This window comes from Danio rerio, chromosome 1 (assembly GCF_049306965.1).
Source record: "Danio rerio strain Tuebingen ecotype United States chromosome 1, GRCz12tu, whole genome shotgun sequence".
Taxonomy (NCBI): domain Eukaryota; kingdom Metazoa; phylum Chordata; class Actinopteri; order Cypriniformes; family Danionidae; genus Danio; species Danio rerio.
In genome coordinates, this window is record NC_133176.1 from 18,163,624 (window position 1) to 18,185,344 (window position 21,721).

Below are 21,721 nucleotides of genomic sequence, written 5' to 3' on the forward strand. Positions count from 1 at the left end.
TCCCTTATAAATTGAAAGTTATTTTAATACATTTCAGCCTATTTCGTATCCTGGAGTGTCTATCACTCAAACTATCACTCAAATGTGAAGGTTTTGCTATCATTTAATCAACATTTACAAATGTTTTAAATGAAACCGATGGATCTGGAATGCTTGAAGGTGGCCGGAGTGGCTCGTCTTGTCTCTGAGTGGTGCACCAGTCAGGTGGACAAGTCTTAGAACACCAAGTCAATACATGTTGTAAATTATTTTCACTTAGTATTTATTTGTATTGATAAAGAATGGACCACATGAAATAACAATAAACAATATATATTTTTTTTTAATTATTAAATTATTTTATTATAATAATTAAGACCAATAATATTGTTCTAGGCCCTGCAGATTTCTAACACAAAGATGAAGAACCTATGTATTAATCTATGTAAAAACAATAAGGTTGGCTATGCACTTTTAAAGATAAAACAATTGTGATACTATCATTTTAACCTTGCAGTTGTACAAGGGTTTGCCCTTGACGTTGCTTTTTTATTTTCATGGAAAAAATCTATGTGAACATGTTTCGTTAACTATTAATTGACATTATTTAATATTTTATCTTCCGATCCGTAAGTGTTCTTTAAAAATGCTTAATTATTTTGCAGTTTCACTCCATCATTCCATCAGTCACATTTTTTGCATCTGTACTTTTAAGACATCGCGCAACACTTCTTCAATTGTTCAAGATGCTTCCGAGAAGTAAAGTAGTGCCACTTTTTAATACCTTAATTTATTGATTAGCTTGTCATTTTTGATTACCTCATCTTGAAATACAAACATATAAAATTTAATGTTGAAGCACACAGCAAGCCGAAAGAAACTCACGGCAAATTATGCTTTATTGAAAATGAGAGCGATGTTCTTCCGCCGGTTTGTTTGGATATGGGGTAAAGATGGCTGCCACTGGAGATGCAGTCACTTCGAGTGGAAAGCACACTACGCATTGACACTTTATCTTGGATTTTTACAGAGCTTCATATGGGAATTATTTTTGTGCCACTGTAAGAGTTCGCCACAACGTTCAAGGTAAGCTCGCTAAATATTCAGTAAGTTAAATCAATAAGCTAGCTTTGCTCTTTCAGTTGTTTCTCTCTCAACTTCTGTTAGCTTGCTAGCTCCCTCACATGAAATTGAAAGTTATTTTAATACATTTCTGCTTATGTTTCCTGGAATGAACTTTCACTCAATTGTGAAGGTTTTGCTATCATTTGATTAACATTTACAACATTTTAAAATGAAACGAATGGATCTGGAATGCTTGAGGGTGGCCGAAGTGGCTCGTGTTGTCTCAGAGTGATGCACCGGTCAGATGCCTTTGTGTCAGGTGGACAAGTTTAGTGACACGAAATGTGGTAAAAAATTTAATTACGCTCTCAAACTTATTTGACATTTAGCTTCAGACTCTAATGTTTACTGTTTATATTAACTAGACCTGAGTCGTTTAGATGAATTGTTGTTGTTTTTGGTTGGGATTCATTTTTTAGCCGGGAGTTTTCGCGGGGATTGTAGTTTCGTGCCAGAGGTTACCATAGTGACAGACCCAAAACCTTTAACGTTACTCGCCATAAAATCCCTGTTTTATGTTTGTGAGGGGGTTGCACCCCAAACTCCGGTATTAACCATTCGGGTTTGTCCTGAAATATTAAGAAAACGTGTTCAGCAGATTTTCTCCTTACGTTACACTGGTGGGAGCATGGAGAGAAGCGAGTGTTGACAGTTAGCAGGGAAATTGATCAGGTTGACCTCGTCAACCGTTTCAACGGATCTAACTTAACTTGCCGCTCATAAACGAGACCGATTTCCAGACCCGTTTAACGTTAACGTTACCGTTATTTTCTTAAGGGGACTAAAGCAAGGACTTCAGCTTTCGAAAGTAAGTTAAGTTACAATTATAATAAAATAACATTAACGTTATGTATTTTATTATTTTTGAACATTAACCGTATATTTGCTGTCAGTGTAGGACTAACGTTTATATATGATCTTAGCTCGAAAACAACAATTAACTTATTCAATAACGTTATCATACTAACATTTTATATAAAACATTATAACGTATCGTTGTATTGCCTTTAACGTTACTGGACATTTGTAAGTTACTACATTACTTTTAAATGATATTATAATTCAGCGTCACAACTTAATTATGGGGACTTGTGGCACAACTGACAAAAAAATGTCCCACAAATGCATTATTAAAGGGTAATATAGTTGATATATTTGCTGGTAATGTCCAAGATGTAGGCTACATTTTTGCAGTAAAGTTAGAGATTATCAGTTGTCCTTGTTGATTCACAAATGTTAGTCAATGGCCACTGAGACTTTAAAAGGCCATATAATAATAATAATAATAATAATAATAATAATAATTGTAATAATAATAATAATAATACTTTACAGACAAAACTATTAATAATTGTAGCTCCGGTAGATGAAGCAACACGATTTTTACAAGAAAGTTAATACTATCAAAAGCAGTGACGTGCGGTGAGGTTTGTGGCTGGTGTCAAAAGTTAGATTTACAAACATATCCACGCAATATACTTGCCAACCGATTGTGCTATATATATCGTATTAGCAATCTTTCTATACACATTTATTAATGAAATTTAGAGAAATTTTTGAGCTCATATCTGCGCTCAACATAATGGGCTCATTTTTGCAGTCAGAGCAAAACATTAAATAAAATTTGACTAATTGAACTTTACTGTGTAAAATTACGCAGCAAAACAAACATTTCTCTGTATTTCAATTAAAGTGTTGTATAACTGTTAGTTGTTTAAAAGTTTTTCAGGTTAATGCTGTTATGCTAGTTTGGCATGTTAAAGGGATAGTTCACCAAAAAAATGAAAATTTACTCAACCTACAGGTTCCAAGTTTTAGACCAAAGTCCTTTAAAGGCAAGTCTTTTTACTCGGTGGCCCTCTTTGAATATCCTCTCAGGCAGTATGCTCAGGCATTCTGTTTGATTGGGGAAATGCAATTCTCCAAAACTGCTTGCCAAGCTTATGATTGAATTTCATATTAGGAATTATCTATAAAATTAAATGACAACTGTCCCGTTAGTATTATTTCTAAATGCTCGAATCACTCAAATTCTGCAGAAACTCACCTCTGGTTTGAACTCACCTCCACCAAAGTATTGTCAGTCTATAGTGAATGATGATTTGCTCCTTTACAAGAAGGTGGGCTTTATTCGTCATATAGTGACTGATGATTGTCTCCAGTACTAGACGGTGGGGCTTTATTCGCCATATCGACCGATACGTTTTCCCCATTCAAAAAGATAAAAGTGTCATGCCTTGTGTATTTTATAGTCTTTGTTTTTACCTAACTTAGAGGTTCCAATAGTTGTTTTTAAAAAAGCTGAAAATTATTAATTAAAACTATTAATGGTTGAAGATTTCCAGCTTTCTTCAAAATAGTTTTCTCTGTTCATCAGAAGAAAGTCAAACAGGTTTGGATTAAGTAAAGTGAGAGTAAATTATGACATTTGAAATTTGAATGAAATATGCATTTTAAATAATTCTTGGCAGCTGGTCAAATTTCATTTTTCCGCATGAAACTAAAAAGATTGATTAAAGGTATATATATTTATTTTGGTTAATCCTGTGTAAGAATACATGGTTGTTTTCTACAGATTCTGATTGTTCATCATGGCAACGGGTGGCACTCCATTTGAAGATGGCACAGATGAGCAGGAGATGCAAAACTGGACCATCTCCAATGGAAGCTTGGATGATAGACTCAACAATATGGTAGGATTCAGTTCTGGATCTCGCACTTCCTTGTAACAGGAGGAGTAAGAGTTCTGCTGGCATGAGATGTTTTGTAGGCCAACACGGAAGTTGATATCACCTTGGTTCTCTCAGCAAACAGCCAGCAGGAGATTTTCGTTTACTTTTGGATTAGTGCAGACAATAAGCTCAGTTACCAGCAAAGTTTATGATTTTTAAAAGCTTTTATTGTCATATATGACAATATGAACTAACCATATTGGATATGAACTGTATCCGTATGTATCTTCACTGTAAAGCTTTCCAAAACTCTTGCAGTGGTGTGAGTATAAACACACAAGGTTGTTAAATTGAACTAGTGTATAGATTTGATTTCCTGTTCCTTGTTATGACCTTTATGGTGTCTGATAACCTCTGTAGTCTGATTTAGCCACTTGCTGGCAGTACATTTTGCCAAGATTCCTAAAAAGATAAAAGGAGTATTACTGATATTTTGTGTCATAATAAATCCTAAAAATATTTTTCGATTTGACAAAAATGCCATTTAAATAACTGAGTTTGTGATGATAGAAAGACGAGCTTATTTGGCAGTTTGAGGAGGACGTATTCTTGTAACATTAAATATTTGAGAGCTGTTGTGCACCCTTAGTTTAGCTTGACCAATAAAACTTCAACAAAACTTTCTGATTGTGTATGGTTTATAAATGTTGGTTCACCATTCTTTCAGGATTGGGGAGTGCAGCAGAAGAAGGCCAACCGCTCATCTGAGAAGAACAGAAAGAAGTTCTCTGCTATGTCAGAGAGCAGGCTAACTAATGACATTTCTCCAGAGTCTACCCCTGGAGCAGGGCGACGGAGAGCACGTACACCCCATTCTTTTCCTCATGTCAAATACAGCACTCAGATGTCTGTGCCTGACCAGGCTGAGCTTGACAGACTCCGGCAGGTCATAAACTTCACTGATTTGGATGAGGTGAGTGGAGCTTTATAAAAGGATTAAGTTTATGACTGGCTTTCACTTACGCATTCGATCTGGCTGAAGTTTTAAGCTTGCTACTGTTTCAAGACAGGAAGTTCATGGAATTAAACTTGTTCTGAAGCAAATTCTCAGAAGCAGGCCCTTAATCTCAAATAGATCACCGTCAAATTCAGGCCAGCTTTAAAAAGGAAATGCAAATGTCAGAGACATAATTTGGTAATCCAAAATATCACTTTTCATCCCAACAGAGAAGTATTGGCAGTGATTCTCAAGGCCGTGTAACTGCAGCCAACAATCAAAGACAGCTGTCTACTGAGGCCAAGAAACCTTTCAACTTTCTGCCAATTCACCTCAACACTAACAAAAGCAAAGAGCCCACTGCGTCCACCTCTTCCACACCTGGGGGCAAGGAACACAAGAAACAGAGTCCTGGGAAAGAGCTGTTTGCCCCAGTTCCAGCAGTAGTTAAAGAACCTTTTAGTCTGGACGGTGCCCAGAGGTTGGGATTGGAGGATGGGAGGGGAGAGCTTTCCATTGACAGCAGTCAGGTAATTAAGATGTTTAATATCTTAGTAATGTCTTGAGTTGTGTGCATTTGTGTTTCTCTTTGGCTCTATAGTTACTTCCTTTTTAGAATTAATTTAGTCAGGATATTGTGATGCATCATTAACAATCTGGATCAGATATTTACACTTATTTTTTTTAGGGCTGAACAATTATTCATATTATTGTCACAATAACAATATTTGTGGCCCACGATCAATAAATTAAAATCATTGCAATTTTACGGTATAAAAGTCAAGCCATTATTTTAATGGGTAAAGTTTACGGATTGTACTGCGTCACATGCATCATGTATTTTTCTAGGAATGTGTTGTTGATCAGGTAGTTTTTGCTTCTGTTGAATCCAAACGTCCCAGGACAAGACAACAAACCTAATTAACCACCTTAAAAGTCACTACAAAGTGGCTGTCATCATTGGGCTAATGAGCTCAGGAAAATTGTGCTTTGCATTTTTCTGTGCATTCCTAACATTACTAAAAGACACAACAGTTGTTTTCTAAATTAACCAAATATTCACGGAGATTCAGCAGTTTTTTTCCAATGTGTTTGCTAGTCATGCTGTCAGAAGACACTGTATACAATTGTTCCAATGTAAAAAAAAAAGTAGCCTAATTTTGGTCCTGTTCATGCAGGTATTCAGGTTCGTTGTCATTGATATGATGCAACTTTTATAATTTACAAAAAAAAATCTAATTAAGTTTCGGATCAATTAAACACACTTTTTGAAAAGATTAGCCTATTTTATGCATTAACTGATAAAATATATTAATATCCTTGATTTCCTTGATTAGACCTACATTTTATTCTGTTTTGCGGTTTTAATATGTTTTTTTAAATTTTTTTTTAAATAAAATAGTTTGACAAAATTTAGCATATCGAAAGTAAATAAATTACATGTCAATACAAAAGCTAAGATTATGAATGTTGGTGTGTAAAGCCATCTCTCCTGCCCTCTGCTTATGAATGGGAGCTGGAGAGAATGTGCCGTTTTAACACAAGATATTTAACTAAAAACACTGAATTGCTCAGCACGCTTAAGGTAAACTAAACTGCACAACACTTGTTGGTTGCACCCGGCATACACATGATGTGTGAACACAATGTTTGTGAAGTATGTGAATCAACTGTTCTACTTATTTTTATTGTAAAACTGATATATCTGTTTATTAAGAATAGCAAGCTGACCGTTGTAAAAGCCTTTAAAATGATCTGCTTTTTCAAATAATAAAAGTAGACTGTACACTACTATATTCATTAGAACATTCTCCCCGTTGTTGCTGAGCAAAAACTGGAGCACAGATGTGTCAGTGAGCGCTCAGAATTTAGGCCAGTTTAAAAATATGCCACTGTCCATGTAAGAGCTCTTCCTTGGTCTCTTTCTCTTCTCTTCCCTGTCTTTTTTGTTCACTTCCTTCTTTTTCTCAGTCTGCATACCTTTTTGCTCATTTCTTTAGCATTTCTTCCTTCTTGTGCTCCTGTTTATTTACACAGCTTGTTTTTTTTTTTCATTCAGATTGTCAGTAAACTGGTGCAAATTCGTGAATACATCGGCAAGGCCACATCCATGAGAGACGACCTGGTGGAAAAGAACGATGTGCCTGCAAACGTGGAACGTCTGTCTCTCCTCATCACTCACTTGAAAGAGCAGGAGAAATCTTACCTGCGTTTTCTTCAAAAGATGCTGGTCAGTATTTTTCTTTATTTGTTTTTTATAAAGTTGTTCTTTTATATGCACCCTAATGACCGTTACTGCCAGTAGGGGAAATAGAACTTTGTTTAGGCTGATCGTATGAGCATGATATTAATTTAAGGTTCGGGTACTGTAGGTTTTTTTCAGTGGCTGATACATGTAAAATACATACTAAACAGGCATGCAAATTTTGTTAATATTAACAAAAGTATAAAATTCCATCTAATCTAAACAACAACACCTTCTAAGGCCTACTGTCCACTGCCTAAGCATCCAATATAGGGCTGTGAAAGTTAATGCTTGTTTTTATTTTTAATGGCTTTATAACATCTGTACCTATTACAGTCAGAGGCGAATTATTTGTTGTTTTAAAGAAAAGTAAAATAATAACAGTAATACAAAAAGCTAATTAAAGCTCATCAAGCATGTAAATATCATTCATTTGGTGCATTCTTAAAACCCACTGGAAAAAACAATAAAAAATGGCATATTAGAATGGAGTTGAGTATTTTGAGTTAATTTTTTTTACATTGCTGGGGGACTTTAGTGCAGTTTGAAATCTGCTAAAAGTAAAACTCATTTAAATGTATTCATTTAAGGTAACTGGATGTTGACTGGAACTTGACAATAAATGACAAAAGACAATAATTCAATGTTAAGTTCAATGTTAGTTATACAAGTCATTTTAAATAACTTGGGAGAAAAAAAAGTATGTTGTATTGTTGAGAGAAATAAATGCCAAGCCAAACAAATACAGAGCACCTCATCTGAAATGTGTCTGGTGTCTGTTCAGAGGTTGCTTAAACCTGGCCAGCAGTCTTAATAACCTGAATCATACCACAGATATGCAGTGTTAGGCTTTGTTCTTGGTGGTGCTGGCTTGATTAATGTGGAGCCCAAATCTAGGGCAACATGTCGTCTTTCTTCCCCTCAGCATGCTTTTGCTCTTCACTGTGACCTCACTTGCAGTAGCTGTGCATGGTAATGTTTTTGAGTGTGAAATTGAATGGAAAAATATCTAATAACCAGATCATTTGTGTTGTGCTGTTGCCTTTTTCCTGTTCAGTTTATATCCGTTTAAATTCTAAAATGTAGCAGTTTTTGCAAGTATGGGCTAGTTTTTAAATTGGGTTTTTTCTGAGCCCTCCCCCTCCTCCCTACGCTCTACAGGCGAGGGAAAATGAGGATGATGATGATGATGAAGGTGCTACGGTGGATTCTGCAGTAGGTTCAGGCTCGGTGGCCGAGAGCACATCTCTGAACCTGGAGCCGCGCTCTGAAACCTCCAGTGCCACTGTGAGTACTCACAAAGGCTCTTTCTGACATCTTGGTGCCTGAACTGAACATTGATCATCACAATGTACAGGGCATGCAAGGTGGAATGTAAAGTAGGGTTGAGCGATCTGACAATTTTATACCATCTTGATTTTGAACGTCTCCACAATCTTTTTTTCAATACCTTTTAAGTTATTGAAATGTTGATGGGCAAGACTTTAAAGAACAGAAAGTGCTTACAATTAAAATTATTTATTCAGAACCCAGCTTTGAAAGAGATCTGAATCCAGTACTAGTTCTGAGTGCATGCTGAGGTGTGGTGGTTCAGAACATGGGCCTCAGTGTCTGCACTTTAATGGTCAAAATGCACACCATGTCAAAAAGCCTTTCTAAACAAAGGTGCTTGTAAAAAGCAAACATTTGGGAGAGAAAATCCATCCAGGTCCTAAAATGACCGCCATCTAATAACCTGCTGCTGTCTGTTATTGATGATCTAGCTACAAAAAGTATGCAACATGGACATATTTTATATTTATGCAGTGAAGACTGTATTCAGTTCAAGTGAGAAATACTATATTGAAGTTTATTTATTTTCCATAATCTTGAAAACTTCAATTACATGTAAGATAGTAAAAGTTGTACTGCTCTTGAAAAACTGCTCTGAAATCCTAGATGAAATGGAATAGTAGTCTGATTTAATCTGTTAGAATATTTATGATAATCTGAAGTTTATGCTTAGTCAGCAAAGATGGCTTACAAAAACTCCTTGACTCCTGCAAATGGGAGCTTTCTTGTATGTTTTTAGTTTGTCACTGAATGTCAGGCAAGTTGTTTGAAAAATTTAGTTTTGATGATTAAGTTTAAGATTACATTTAGTTAAAATTGTTAACTGACTTTTATATCAAACATAATTACTTTTAATTTGAGTGTATATCATTTTGATGTTTAATGTTTTGGTGAGATTTAGCAGGCTGCTGGAAGAAATGTCATGCTGACAGATTTCCTGGAACTGTAAGAGTCATGCTGCCTCTTTACAAACTTTTTATTTCTTTTTGTTTTTACTGTTTTACTTGACTGCAAGGGCAGTCTAATATTGTTATTCAGGAACATAAATCTTGGTAGGGCTGGATCTGGCATTGCAAAATGATAATACAATGTCAGGCCTTAAAAGCACATAAAAATGATAATTTCACTTTAAACATTTTTTTGCAATGACTCCACAAAAATGTGTTCAAAACTGTAGCACCTGGTCAGCTTGTGATATTAATGCTGAAATTATAAACAGCAGCCCTTATACTTTTTATTGATTTCATTTGAGGATAAAACGGAAGGGAGTTCCACAAAGGAAAAAGGAGCTTTAGAATAGGACAGTATATCTTAATTACTGATCCATGACCAGCTGCTTTGGGGTTTAGTGCTTGTGGAATATCTGAGTCTTTTGCTTTATATGATTCCTTTTTTTTCTCTCTTTTGTGTGTAATATGATGTCAACGATTTTGGTATTCCCTGCTGACCTGGCCAGGGCAGTAGTTTGATCTGCCATAATAAAATGTACTAGTTTTTTACAGAATACATTAAAGCCTACAGTAATATCTAGAAATGACTGTCTAAGTGTAAAAATGATATGTGATTGATATTTACTGATGCTTCAAGATTACTAGATTGCTTTAAGTGTTAAATGCCTGTACATATTAAATGTTAGCCTTAAATGTAATTTTGAAATGATCAGAATTCAAACCAAGAGTGCCCAAAACATACGATAAATCCTAGGTTATTGTTGAGACATAAAATCTGTGATTCTGTGAAGATAAGCTAATTTAAGATTTTGCACGTTATGTCAGCTGTTCTGAAAGTCTTTTGCTCTGGCATCTGGCCAGTGGTGATGCTTATTGTTGAGCCTAGACCTTAGCTGACAGCAATGTCTCTGACAACCTTGAATCTCAGCATCTTGCTATATGGTTCCATATGTTGATACTTGCTCTTTGCCCTATTAAAATCTTCCTCTCTTTTAGGGCCATGGGGTCTGTAGAGAGCAGAAAGAAGAGCTAGAAAACATGCGAAAGCAGCATGACTTGCTAAAAAAGATGCTGGAACAGCAGGAACAACTCCGAGCACTACAAGGCCGTCAAGCTGCACTACTGGCCATGCAGCAAAGTGCTGAACTAGCCATAGCAGTGATGGATGACACTGGTACGAGCGATGTTTAAGATGGGATCTGTGCCTCTAGAAGTTAGAATTGCTTCTGTTTTTATTCTACATGTTCTACATTTGTTTTACGTGTTACAGTTGTTACAGAGACTACTGGAAGTGTGTCTGGCAGGAGCATTACTTCAGAGCTCAATGATGAACTCAATGATCTTATCCAGCGCTTTCATAACCAGCTACACGATTCTCAGGCATACCAGACAGTGAACCAGGCAATTTTTTTGAATATAATTTGTGTTCCCAAATATATAAGACAGATTGCTACAATTTAAGAATAAAAGTTGTAGAGTTCCAAAATTAAATGTTGGTTAATATACTACTACGATGTACTTTGCAGTTTGTTATTTTGCCATCATGTGTAAAAGCAGTTTTTTGACTCGCCTGTAACTTGTTGATTCTTTGTACAACAAATAGAACTCGTAATATAACCGCATTACATTTATATAGTATTTAATTTAATGTTAAGCTACTTTGAGTTTTTTTTAATTGTTCAAGCATCACTAAATAACATTTTAAATGTCTTTCTCTCAGTCTCAGGTGGTTCCAGACAACCGACGGCAGGCAGAATGCCTCTCTCTTTCAAGAGAGGTGTGCCGCTCACGCACTACCCATAATTCCCGGGGTCAGTTACCTTCCTCTGCCCCATTAACTACTGCATCAACCTCAGCCAGCGCAAAACTTTCTAAACTACAGGAGCTACAGGACAAAAAGCAGACCATGGACAAGATCCTCCAAGAACTCCATTCACTTAGAGACCAGACCCTCAACAACAGTTCCTGTAAGCCTCCCTTCCTCACACAGCGCATGCATCTAAAAGGATTACTGTCTCTTTTTCCTTAAGATTAATTGTTGAATTGTAAATGTGTTTGTTTTTCCTTAGGTCAGAGTGTCAGCCAGCGTAGTGCACGTGTAGGCATGTCAGAGCGTCCTTCAGTTTTGGGTAGAGAGGGAAATGGGCCACGTCCAGTGAGGCAGGGCTCATCCACTTACACGCAGATTGATGATAACAGCCACTCTGCTGACAAACTCAGGTTTAGAATGTCATGTCATTCAATATCACATCAGTGTTTGTTTAAAAGGATATTGCTGAAATTTGCAGCTCGGTGTATTTGATCACTGCTTTGTCACTCAATGCAGGAAGCTGAAGGAGGTGCACAAGCGATTGAATGAGCTAAGAGAGTTGGTTCAGTATTATGAACAGACATCAGATATGGTGGTGGATACTGTAAATGAGAATGTGAAGGAGGAGGATGAGGAAACTGAGGACGGTTCACTTTTTGAGGCCATGTTTGATTCAGAGCAGGAGAACCACGAACCAGTTACCAACATCAGGTATAAAGATGAAATCCTTTTCATTGGTGTATTAAAGTGAACATTTGTGTGTTGAGTTTCTTGCTTTGAATTATCAGGGTACAGTATAAAAAATGTGAACTGGCTGTTTAATTAGAAACTAACTCGTTTTGTAGAAATCCAGCCCAACCACAGACTCCAAGTAACTGGATGGACATGAACAGTTTGACAAAGACTCGTAGTGCCTCCAATAATAGAGATGGCCGCCTGAACACAGAATGTGAAATCAATAATCGCTCAGCAGCCAACCTACGCAGTCTCAACATCCCTTCAGTCATAGGTCAAGCCTCACACTCTGAAATTTAAAAACATGCTGTGTTAACAAGACTTGAAACCATTAGCATATTCACTTTTCTTCTTTTTTGCATTGTAATCACTTCAGAATGTCAGCACAACCGAGACAGGCCTTACGTTGGAGTTAAAGATGAGGATGATGAGGAGGTGCTGGAGGATGACGATGGAGCTAGAGGAGGAGGAGGAGGAGGAGGTAGAGACAGTGATGGTTCGGGATCCAGTCATAGGAGCAGTCTGGGCGGTGATGCAGAGTATGCTCAGAAAGTTCACCGTCTTCAAACAGCCAAACAGAAACTCAGACAACTTCAAGAACTGGTGGCTATGGTGCAGGTGATGTTCTAGTCATTCATTGTGCAAATGTAGTGTGAATGGAGCTTTCTGTGTCAACATTGTTTTGTTAATGTTTCTATAGAGCGACGATACAGATGGTACTACAGCTAATGAGGATGAGGGTTTGAAGCAACAACCCAACAATACACGAGCAACAGCTCCCAAAGCTCAGAGAGACATTGCCCTCTGTGATAAGGCCAGGTTGGTGTGCGTTCCTCGTAGTAATCAGGCTGCAGTAAAAAGACCTTTGTGAAATGGTTTGTGATGTTCGTTTTTTTAGAGAGAGATTGTATGAGGAGAAACTCAAGCAGCAGCAGCATGAACTAAAGCAGCTTCATGAAGAGAGACAGAGACTATTGGAGATTCAGGGGAAGATACAGGACATACAGTGGGCTTGCCCTGATCTTCAGGTACTTCACACACGTGCTCTTTTGAATTACAGGAGGTTGCTACCATAAACGCACAGCTCAAATCTGCTGAAAGTTTAATTTGTTTTTTTTTTCTATCATGTATTTTCAGTCATCTGTGAGCAGTAGTGCCAGTGGTCAAATGAGCAGGAAGATTCCTGCAGCAGCCTCTACTCCTGCTCCTGTTCCATTACAATCTTCTTCCTCAGCTAAAGCCAACACTAGTGGCCTCAAACCCACAACTGAACCTCCTCCAGTCACCGTCACTGACAATGAGGTTAGTGTGGAATCCAAATAAAAATGTTGCTTTCGTTTATTTATCAAATGAGTTTGTAAAGTGATGGTATGCATTAAAACGGTGATAAATCACTTCTACCTTGTGTCTTATCAAGTCATCATGGTGTATTGATGATTAAAGTCTATTTATTTTTACCAATCCTGTGAAATGTTTAAATTTGAATGGTTTATTAGAAGTTGTGTTAATAATCTGCATCTTTGTTTAATTTAAGCTTTTAGCTAATGTAAACATTTATCAGAGCTAGGGCTGGGCAATTTGGCCTAAAATCAAAATCTCAGTTAATTGAACATTTTAACTCTATTATGATTAATGAACGATTATTTTATTTATTTTTTGCCTTCACAGTTCACTGACAATTTTTGTACAGTAAATATCCTGACGTATTACAAGTGTGAGATTTTTGAATGAAGTGTGCATTACTTGATTTTTTTTTTAAACAATAATTTAAGGAAACCCACACTACTATCTATAATTATTTATTAAGCATTACTGTTGATCAACTAAAATTAAAACACACATTGCCTAAAATGAACAGCCATTTTTTTCTTATAATAGAAGTGAAAATAAATAATTTGTTTCACTTTTGGAAACAAAATAAATTATTTTCATTGCTTTTCATATAAAAATTCTCTTCTGAACAAAATAACTTTTGTATATCCTGTAAATAATATTTTAGAGAGTGCATTTCTTGCATCTTCTAAAAACAAATACTTTAATGTAAATAAATTTTTTTGTGTAATCTCAAGGCATCTCTGCTCTACATTGACAATGATTGTAAGCTGTACCAAAGTAAGGCTCAAGAATGGGTCCATCATCCTACTTGACCAGAGATCAGATTTGGCCGCAAAAGTATATAAATCAGCCTTTAAAGTCTCTAAAGCCTTTTGCGTCGAGTGATCTTCCTTGCTTTGTGCGTAGCGGTGCATTTAAACTTCTGTGCGCTGTTTGTGTTGCTCTGCAGTAATACTTCAGAAATGCTAGCTGGCACTGGGTTTTTATTTTCCTCTGTGTCAAGTATCTTCGTGAGAGTTTAAATTTTTCTGAACGCTACCTAAATGTACAAGAAGCTAAAAGTCGTTCGTTTAGAGGCAGGAGCTGGCGGACGTGAAACAACTTTAATCATAAGGTAAACACTCAACAAAAGTTTCCATCTGGAGCTTCTCCATGTGGCTCGCACACTTGTAAACACTCGCTCCAACGGGCTGTATGCTGTCCCGCAGCTCTCTGTGCCGCCCATACCATGGTACCATTGGTTAATGCTACCAAACTAACCAATCACAGAGCTTAAGCTACACTTCGTCGCTATGTGCAGTTGCATTTTTGAGAGGTGCACGGGTATGAGACTGCATGAAGGCTACGCCGGATCATACACATACTCTCGTCGCAGAATCAACAACAACAATCAGCCTTAACAGATTAGCCTCACGTGACCACAGGTGGTAGGAAAAATTTTAAAATTATTTTAAAAAAGTCGACTAGGGAAAATTAAATCAATTATAGGTTCTAAATATCAATTTAAATTATTTTTGATTAATCTAATCAGCGCACATCAATTGCAATAAACAGCAGCTCACCTTTGTCATCATGATGTTAGAATATGTTGGTTTGTACTTTTGGAGAAGGACTATCTGTAAGCAGGCAAAAGATGGTTTCTAAATCGATTTTTAATAAAGTAACTTTTGTTTTATTGTTAATCTAAAAGTATATTTTTATGTTAGCTGTGGACAGAGATGCGAAGGCACCAGATGTTGCGTGAGGAGTTGAGACAGAGACGGAAACAATTGGAGAGTCTGATGGCAGAGCAGCAGAGGAGAAGCACACTCCCTGACTCTCCATTCAGAAGCGACACACACGAGACCCAGTCCTACAGTCGTGATGAAAGGTAACGAACAGCCTTCACATTTTTCAGCACGCTGACATAATGGCAATTGTTGCTAATCATAATCTTCCTTTTAGAACGGTGGCCACATGGGGTGGTTCTACACAGTGTCCTCTTGGTGATGAGGATGATGATTACTCCTCTGAGGTCGGAGCTGAGGAAGATGATGATGATGATGAACGTGATGAGGGAGAGGAGTCCAGCTCCACCGATGAACGGCATGCTTGCTCTACACAAAAACAACGCAACTACAACAGGAATAACAGAGAGGGGTAAATAAAAGGCTCACACTAAAGAAGCTTTAAGTTTGTATAGGAAATCTACACCATCTCTTTATTAATTGCCTTTAACATTTTGCAGTCTGAAAGTTCTCAGGGAAGTTAACACAAGTCCTTCCCCTCGTAGATCAAGAGGTCGTTCTCGTCAGCAGCCGCAGTCTGAGAGAGGAAGTTCCAGCAAAGCGAAGAGGCAGGAGAACCTGCGATGGGCAGCTGATTTGTCTCTCGCTGAAGGTGCTGCACCAGCACACTGGCAGGAGCAGATCACACACCTCCAGAAACAACTTAACTTCAGCACTACCATGTGCCAAACTCTGCTTCAGGATCAGCAGGTGAGAGTGTACAAAAATGGATTTTGTCAACATCTTGATTTCCCCATCTCACTAACATCCTATTTCTACTCTGTAGACACTTTCATACATGCTGCAGGCTCTGCTCACTGGCCCCTGCGGTGTTGTGCCCAATAATGTGACCTCTCCTCAGGTCCCTCTCATCATGCACCAGCTAAACCAGTGTTACACACAGCTGGCTTGGCAGCAGAACAATGTCAATCGGTGTGTGTCTTTACACTTCATTAGAAAAACATTCATTTTAATAAAGTATAAGATATTACTTATTAGGAATGAAACCTTTTCTATAAATTACACTGTCAAATATTTGGGTAACACTTTACAGAAATGGTCCATTAGTTAATGTATTTAATAACATTAAGTATCAATAATCTTGTAAAGCATTTATAAATGCATTATTAAAATCCAAAGTAGTGCTTGTTAACATTAGTTATAGCACTGTGAGTTAGCATGAACTAATATTATATATGTTAAATAACATTAACTAACATCATAGATCTAATAAATATATTAATCATAAAAAAATAATAAATTAATTTTGTTTATGTTAGTAAATTAACTAATGGACCATTATTTGAAAGTGTTAACATTATTTGTAGTGCCATTTATGTTGCATTTGAACTCTTATACTCAAACAACATGGATTAAAATACTGTAAAAACTTTTTATTTAATTTAACTTTTTTAATTTAATTTGATGAATTTAATTAAAATAGACTCTGTTTTGTAACATTTGGCTTCATTTATCACTAACGTTTTTATTTGTGACAGATTGAAGCAGACTCTGAATGATCTGTTGCGGCAGCAGCAGAGCCAGTCATCATCTGGACAACAGCAGCATCAAAGTGTTGCGCATGATCCTGCATCTCCTTCAATGTTCCTAAATTACCCATCTGTCAATGCACTCAATATTCCTGGACTTCCAAATTTCTCCCCTTTTCCAACTGGTAAGTCTGTCATCTAACGTTAAATCTTTATATAAGAGAAATAATCTAATTAATAAAAAAAAAAATATTCACGTATAACTTTCTTCTTCATTTCTGTCTTCAGGCTTTAATTTCGCTCCCATGTTTCCCCCTTCAGTTGGAGATTTCCAGCAGAACCAGGCTAGTTCAGATCAACATCATGATCCAAATATATCCCTCAAAACGGAGTACATGAGCTTCCCCCCTCCACTACAGAGATCTCCACTCAATAATGCAGAGAAACGGTATAATATTTATTTTTTAAAGAATGTAAGAATTGCTTTAAATGTTGGTTAGCTTCTAATTCAACTAAGGAATCTTGCTCAAAAAACAAAAAGAAGAAAAACTTATCCTTTTTTTTTCTCCTCTTCCATTTATAGGTTCCAGTCTCACTCTGATAATCTGACTGATGCTAATAACTCCAGCTGGTTAAACTCCTCTCTGAATCGTTCTAGTCAGAGGCCCATTCTTACCTCAGACCATCCAAGTCAGGTAGAGCAGAACTCGCTTTCCTCATCTCCTGTCCCTCACCCTTCTACCTCCCGGGATCGCTCTTATATACCTGACTCCCAGGAGTCTATGAGCAGCCTGCCAGACAGAGCAGACCCAACCACTGTCACCAAGACCTTCAGAGCAGGACGCAAGGCTGCGGCACAGGCCAGCCTGGCATCCAGAGACAAGACCCCCAACATGAAGAGCCGCCGGAAGAGAGGCAGGGGACAGAAGAACACTGGTATGTCTGTATTTAAAGTTTGACTTGCATCATTATTGGTTTGATATACTCATAGTATTTCTATATAGACTTTAAAAATTAGCTCTGGCACTTTAAAATTCAAAGTCTCATTGCACTGCACTCTTCAATTATTTGCACTCAACTTTCTTTGTGCCCTTATTTTTATTTATAGTATTTTTCTCTCTTAAAGTTTACTAAAACTATTCAGTGCTTCCTACAGGTTTGAAATATACTTGCGGTGGTTGCCGGATTGAAACACACCATTTACCCACATCACATATATAGTTAACTATATGCGACAAACAAAACATAATTATTTTTCAACAAGAATTTAATTTATTGTGACACTGTTATAGACTGTTTATTTTCAATGGGTTAAAGTGCTTCTCTCTCTTTCAAGTTCAAAGCAAACTTGAATGCTAAAGCATTTTAGAAATGTATATAAAATAGTCTATGTAATATATTAACATAAATTAATAAAATAATCAGCAAATGAGAAATAAATGACAGAAAAAGGAATAAAAAGAGACAATATCCCTAAAACTTACCATAATTACAAGATTAAAATGTGTAGATGTGTTGATTAATCATTACTAATTGTGTACATATATTTTGCAGCCAGTTCAGACCAGTCATTTCGACCTCATGGAGTATATAGTGAAGTGCGTGCGCAGTCAGTTGCGAAGCCAATCAAAGGTAGGCTTAAGTACAAAGATAATGCAAAAACACATACAAGCTTTAGAAAGCGAAAGCAAAAGTTGAATCCCAGAGATTTATAAACCCAGGCTTGGTTTTAAGTCTCAAAAAGGTGCATCTCTGTGGGCATACAGTGCATATTATACTGTTATATACATGTTATACTGTCTGTGGGAGTGTTGACAGTTCACGTGCACACAGAACGAAACGGGTAAACGAGTGAAGATTTTCCACTACTTAATCGATTGCGGATGTTTGGTTATATTGAGCGGATATAAAAAAAAAGTGTAAAGGATGTTATTAAAAGTAAAAAAACAAGTCACTTAATATACTTGGTCATCTGTTAATATACTTGGCTGGCCCACCCTAGTAAAGTCTTATGTGTAGGAAGCACTGCTATTTGTATTTATTTGAGTCTGAGAGTAGCTTAATTTCAATTCGCTATATGCTTGTAAATGTAGCATATTTGGCAAAGCTGAATTGAACTTTTTTGACTGCGAAAGGGGTGAGAAAAAAAATGCATAAAGCCTGAGAGTTAATTTATTGTTTTCATCCTCCATTTCAGCTTCTGTGGACAGTGACAGTGTTTCAAGTGACTCCCATTTTGAAAGAGAGCGCTCCAATCAGGTCAAATATAAAGAGCTCAACCAGGGTCTGTTGGACAAGCTCACACAGGAAAAACTGGACAGCAAGACTAAGAACAGCAAGCCAAACGACCTCTCATCTGGTATGACTTTTCATACGGATCTCATTCAGCTATAGATCTCACTGGATTAAACACTATATTCACATGCAGAACAATGAATACTCTCTTATTGCTAATATTTTACAACCTCAGAAGCACCTTCCAGCAGTGTAGCAGGAGAAGCAACATGTTCCCATTTTTATTTAAGCATCTTGTTTGTGTTCCCTGTGTCCATATACTGTTAAAATGTACTCACTATCATTTTAATTTCTGTTCGTTCCCATTTCATTTTTGGTTCTGTTCTTGGTTTCTTCACAGCATATGCTTGGAGAACACCTTTTCTCTCTAACAGAATTGCATGCACTGAAGTCCCAGGTAACTCCATGTTCATCAGCTGTTTGATGTGCTAACTATTTGCTAACATTTTCTGCATGTGTGTTCCCCTTGTCTCCTTTTTCTTCATCTGTTATAGAAACTACATCCAAAAGCGCTAGATATAAACTAGGTGTTTTTATTTTGAAGGGGTAGAATCTCTCACACATATACAGCTTTAGAAGCACTTCCTTTCTGTTGTACAGTAGCATTATGTTAGAACATTGGAAGAAAGGGGGGAAAATCCATAGTTTTATTGATGACAACATTTAATTCCATTGTGTTTTGATATGGATGTTTGCTTTTGAATTGAAAATGAATTGATGTCTGTGCATGGTTTTGTGTTAAACTTTTAAAATTCCTTAAATGTTCAGTGAACAATGGTTTGAATGTACTGAAACATTTGCAAATGATTTACTTAGACTTATGTTAAGGTTTTGAATAGTTAAATATTTGTAAGATTCATTAGTGGTGGCCACAGTTGTTGATCTACTTCTTAAATGCTTTGTTTAATTTTTGTATTGTACATTTCTTTTCTGTAGATGTGAGCAGTGATTTCTCACTCTTTGAGGCCTTAAGAGAAACAATCTACTCAGAAGTGGCAACATTGATTTCTCAGAATGAGTCTCGCCCTCACTTTCTCATTGAGCTCTTCCATGAGCTTCAACTGCTCAATACAGACTATCTACGCCAGAGGGCGCTTTACTCATTGCAGGTACCGTACACAACCATGTACTGTGCTATCCATCTAGATGGCTATTAATAAAGTCATAAAAATGAATTTTTTCTATTTGTTACTTACAGAACCTAGCTTTAATAACTGCTTTAAGACTGCAGTAGTAGACCCTTTAGAGAGTTTCGTGACAGTTTTCTTTGTGGTTTATTGTTTTTATTTTTATTAAAATATTTAAGTTATTTATATTTAGTAATAACCATCTATTTATTTATTCATTTTTGTGCTGGGCAAAAATTAATCGCATCCAAAATAAAAGTTTGTTTTGATTTAAAAAAAAAAAAAAAAAAAAATATATATATATATATATATATATATATATATATATATATATATATATATATATATATATATATATATATTAGGGTTGTAACGGTATGAATTTTTTACGGTATGATAATCGTCTAAAACAATACCACGGTTTGACGGTTTCGCGGTATACGGTATGTTACAAATGTTACAAAATAATAGAACAGTGAAGCAAATTTGACTTTTTCCAAATAATATATTTTCAGTTACTATAAACAACACCACTTACAAAGAACAAATAAAAAAATAAGAAAATAATAAATAATGTGTCAAAGTCCAAATAAAGTCCAAATAAACATGGTGCAAATCCTCAGTAAAAAAATAGATATAAATATTTACTATACTATAAATAGTTACATAACGAAACTAGATTCAATATGGAACATCCTTAGGGTTTATGTGCCAGCATGGATATGGTTGTCTGTGGATATGGATTTGGATATGGTTGTCTGCAATGCAGACAAACAGCTGCACCTTCATTTGCGTCTTTTGAAAACAGCAAGAGCAGCAGTTCGTCTTTGCTGTGTCACTGTTTTGTCATGTTTCTGTGCTGCTGTGCATGCAAAAGTACTTAGTATGAGAATTATTTCATGCAAAACTTTTTTTTGCGTTTTATTTAGCCGCGCATAAATGTATGCCTATCTCTCATTCTGTGTTGTTCAAAAAGCTCGTTTTTGGTCCACAAACAAAAGCATATATATATATATACATATATATATATATATAGAGAGAGAGAGAGAGAGAGAGAGATTGCTTAGGCATAATATATGTGTGTAATATATATTTTATGTACAAGTGATAGTAACAAAATTATACAAAACAATTTTGTTAAAGAGGTTTAAATTTTTATACACACAAACACACACACACACACACACACACACACACACACACATATATATATAAATATATATATATATATATATAAATATATATATATATATATATATATATATATATATATATTATTAATTAAATTTTTTTTTTTTGTCTTTTTTTTTTGTCTATGTATCTCTGGCTCTGGACTACCAGGACATTGTAACGAGACACCTTACGGAGAAGAGTGTGGCAGATGAGCAGGCCTCCTCTTTAGGTCCAGCTGTATGGGCAACAGGCTCCCAATCAGAGCTCACGCCTAGTGAGAGCTTGGCTACAAGTGACAATGTGAGAATTTGCTCTCCATCTGTTGTTGTTTTGTTTTTTTTGTTTTTTTTACACATTATTACACAAGCTGAGTGTTTTTCTATCCTTTATGTTTCCAGGATGCATCTGACAAGATTGTAACTGTTAAATCCAACTCTGTATTGAAGAGGGTACCAGACAGAGACTCCATGGACAATGAGAGCCTTCTGTCTACGTCCTCCAACCTTGAACCATTTGCTAGTGATGACCTGGGTAAGAAGAAAACAGCACTTTTTTTGTGCAAACAAGCTCATTCATGCTAAAAACCTATAGGCTGGGGTTGCTTACCTACGATCATGCTTGCTTTGCTAAAGCTGGGGCTGTGCTGGGCTGAATCCTGTCATACTCCACTTGAACACTTTTCTGTTTCGC

The 21,721-nt window shown here is 36.3% G+C and overlaps 1 protein-coding gene across 51 annotated transcripts in view; it reads left to right on the forward strand.

Moving 5' to 3' along the window:
- Positions 1–925: 925 nt before the first annotated feature.
- Positions 926–21,721, forward strand: part of pcm1 (pericentriolar material 1) — a 30,922-nt gene continuing 10,126 nt past the window's right edge. For 3 of the 51 annotated variants that reach the window (XM_073910709.1, XM_073910806.1, XM_073911821.1), the window contains exons 1-28: positions 926–1,065; positions 3,680–3,797; positions 4,504–4,749; positions 5,004–5,303; positions 6,833–7,003; positions 8,180–8,305; positions 10,297–10,474; positions 10,571–10,701; positions 11,021–11,267; positions 11,370–11,520; positions 11,627–11,821; positions 11,956–12,119; positions 12,222–12,463; positions 12,546–12,664; positions 12,744–12,873; positions 12,983–13,147; positions 14,887–15,050; positions 15,125–15,319; positions 15,408–15,657; positions 15,734–15,879; positions 16,446–16,621; positions 16,725–16,884; positions 17,020–17,372; positions 18,634–18,795; positions 19,072–19,128; positions 19,668–19,840; positions 21,200–21,331; positions 21,430–21,562. In XM_073910709.1, coding sequence (XP_073766810.1) covers positions 3,696–3,797; positions 4,504–4,749; positions 5,004–5,303; positions 6,833–7,003; positions 8,180–8,305; positions 10,297–10,474; positions 10,571–10,701; positions 11,021–11,267; positions 11,370–11,520; positions 11,627–11,821; positions 11,956–12,119; positions 12,222–12,463; positions 12,546–12,664; positions 12,744–12,873; positions 12,983–13,147; positions 14,887–15,050; positions 15,125–15,319; positions 15,408–15,657; positions 15,734–15,879; positions 16,446–16,621; positions 16,725–16,884; positions 17,020–17,372; positions 18,634–18,795; positions 19,072–19,128; positions 19,668–19,840; positions 21,200–21,331; positions 21,430–21,562 — 4,768 coding nt within the window. In that variant the 5' untranslated portion in view covers positions 926–1,065; positions 3,680–3,695. 51 annotated transcript variants of the gene reach the window in all.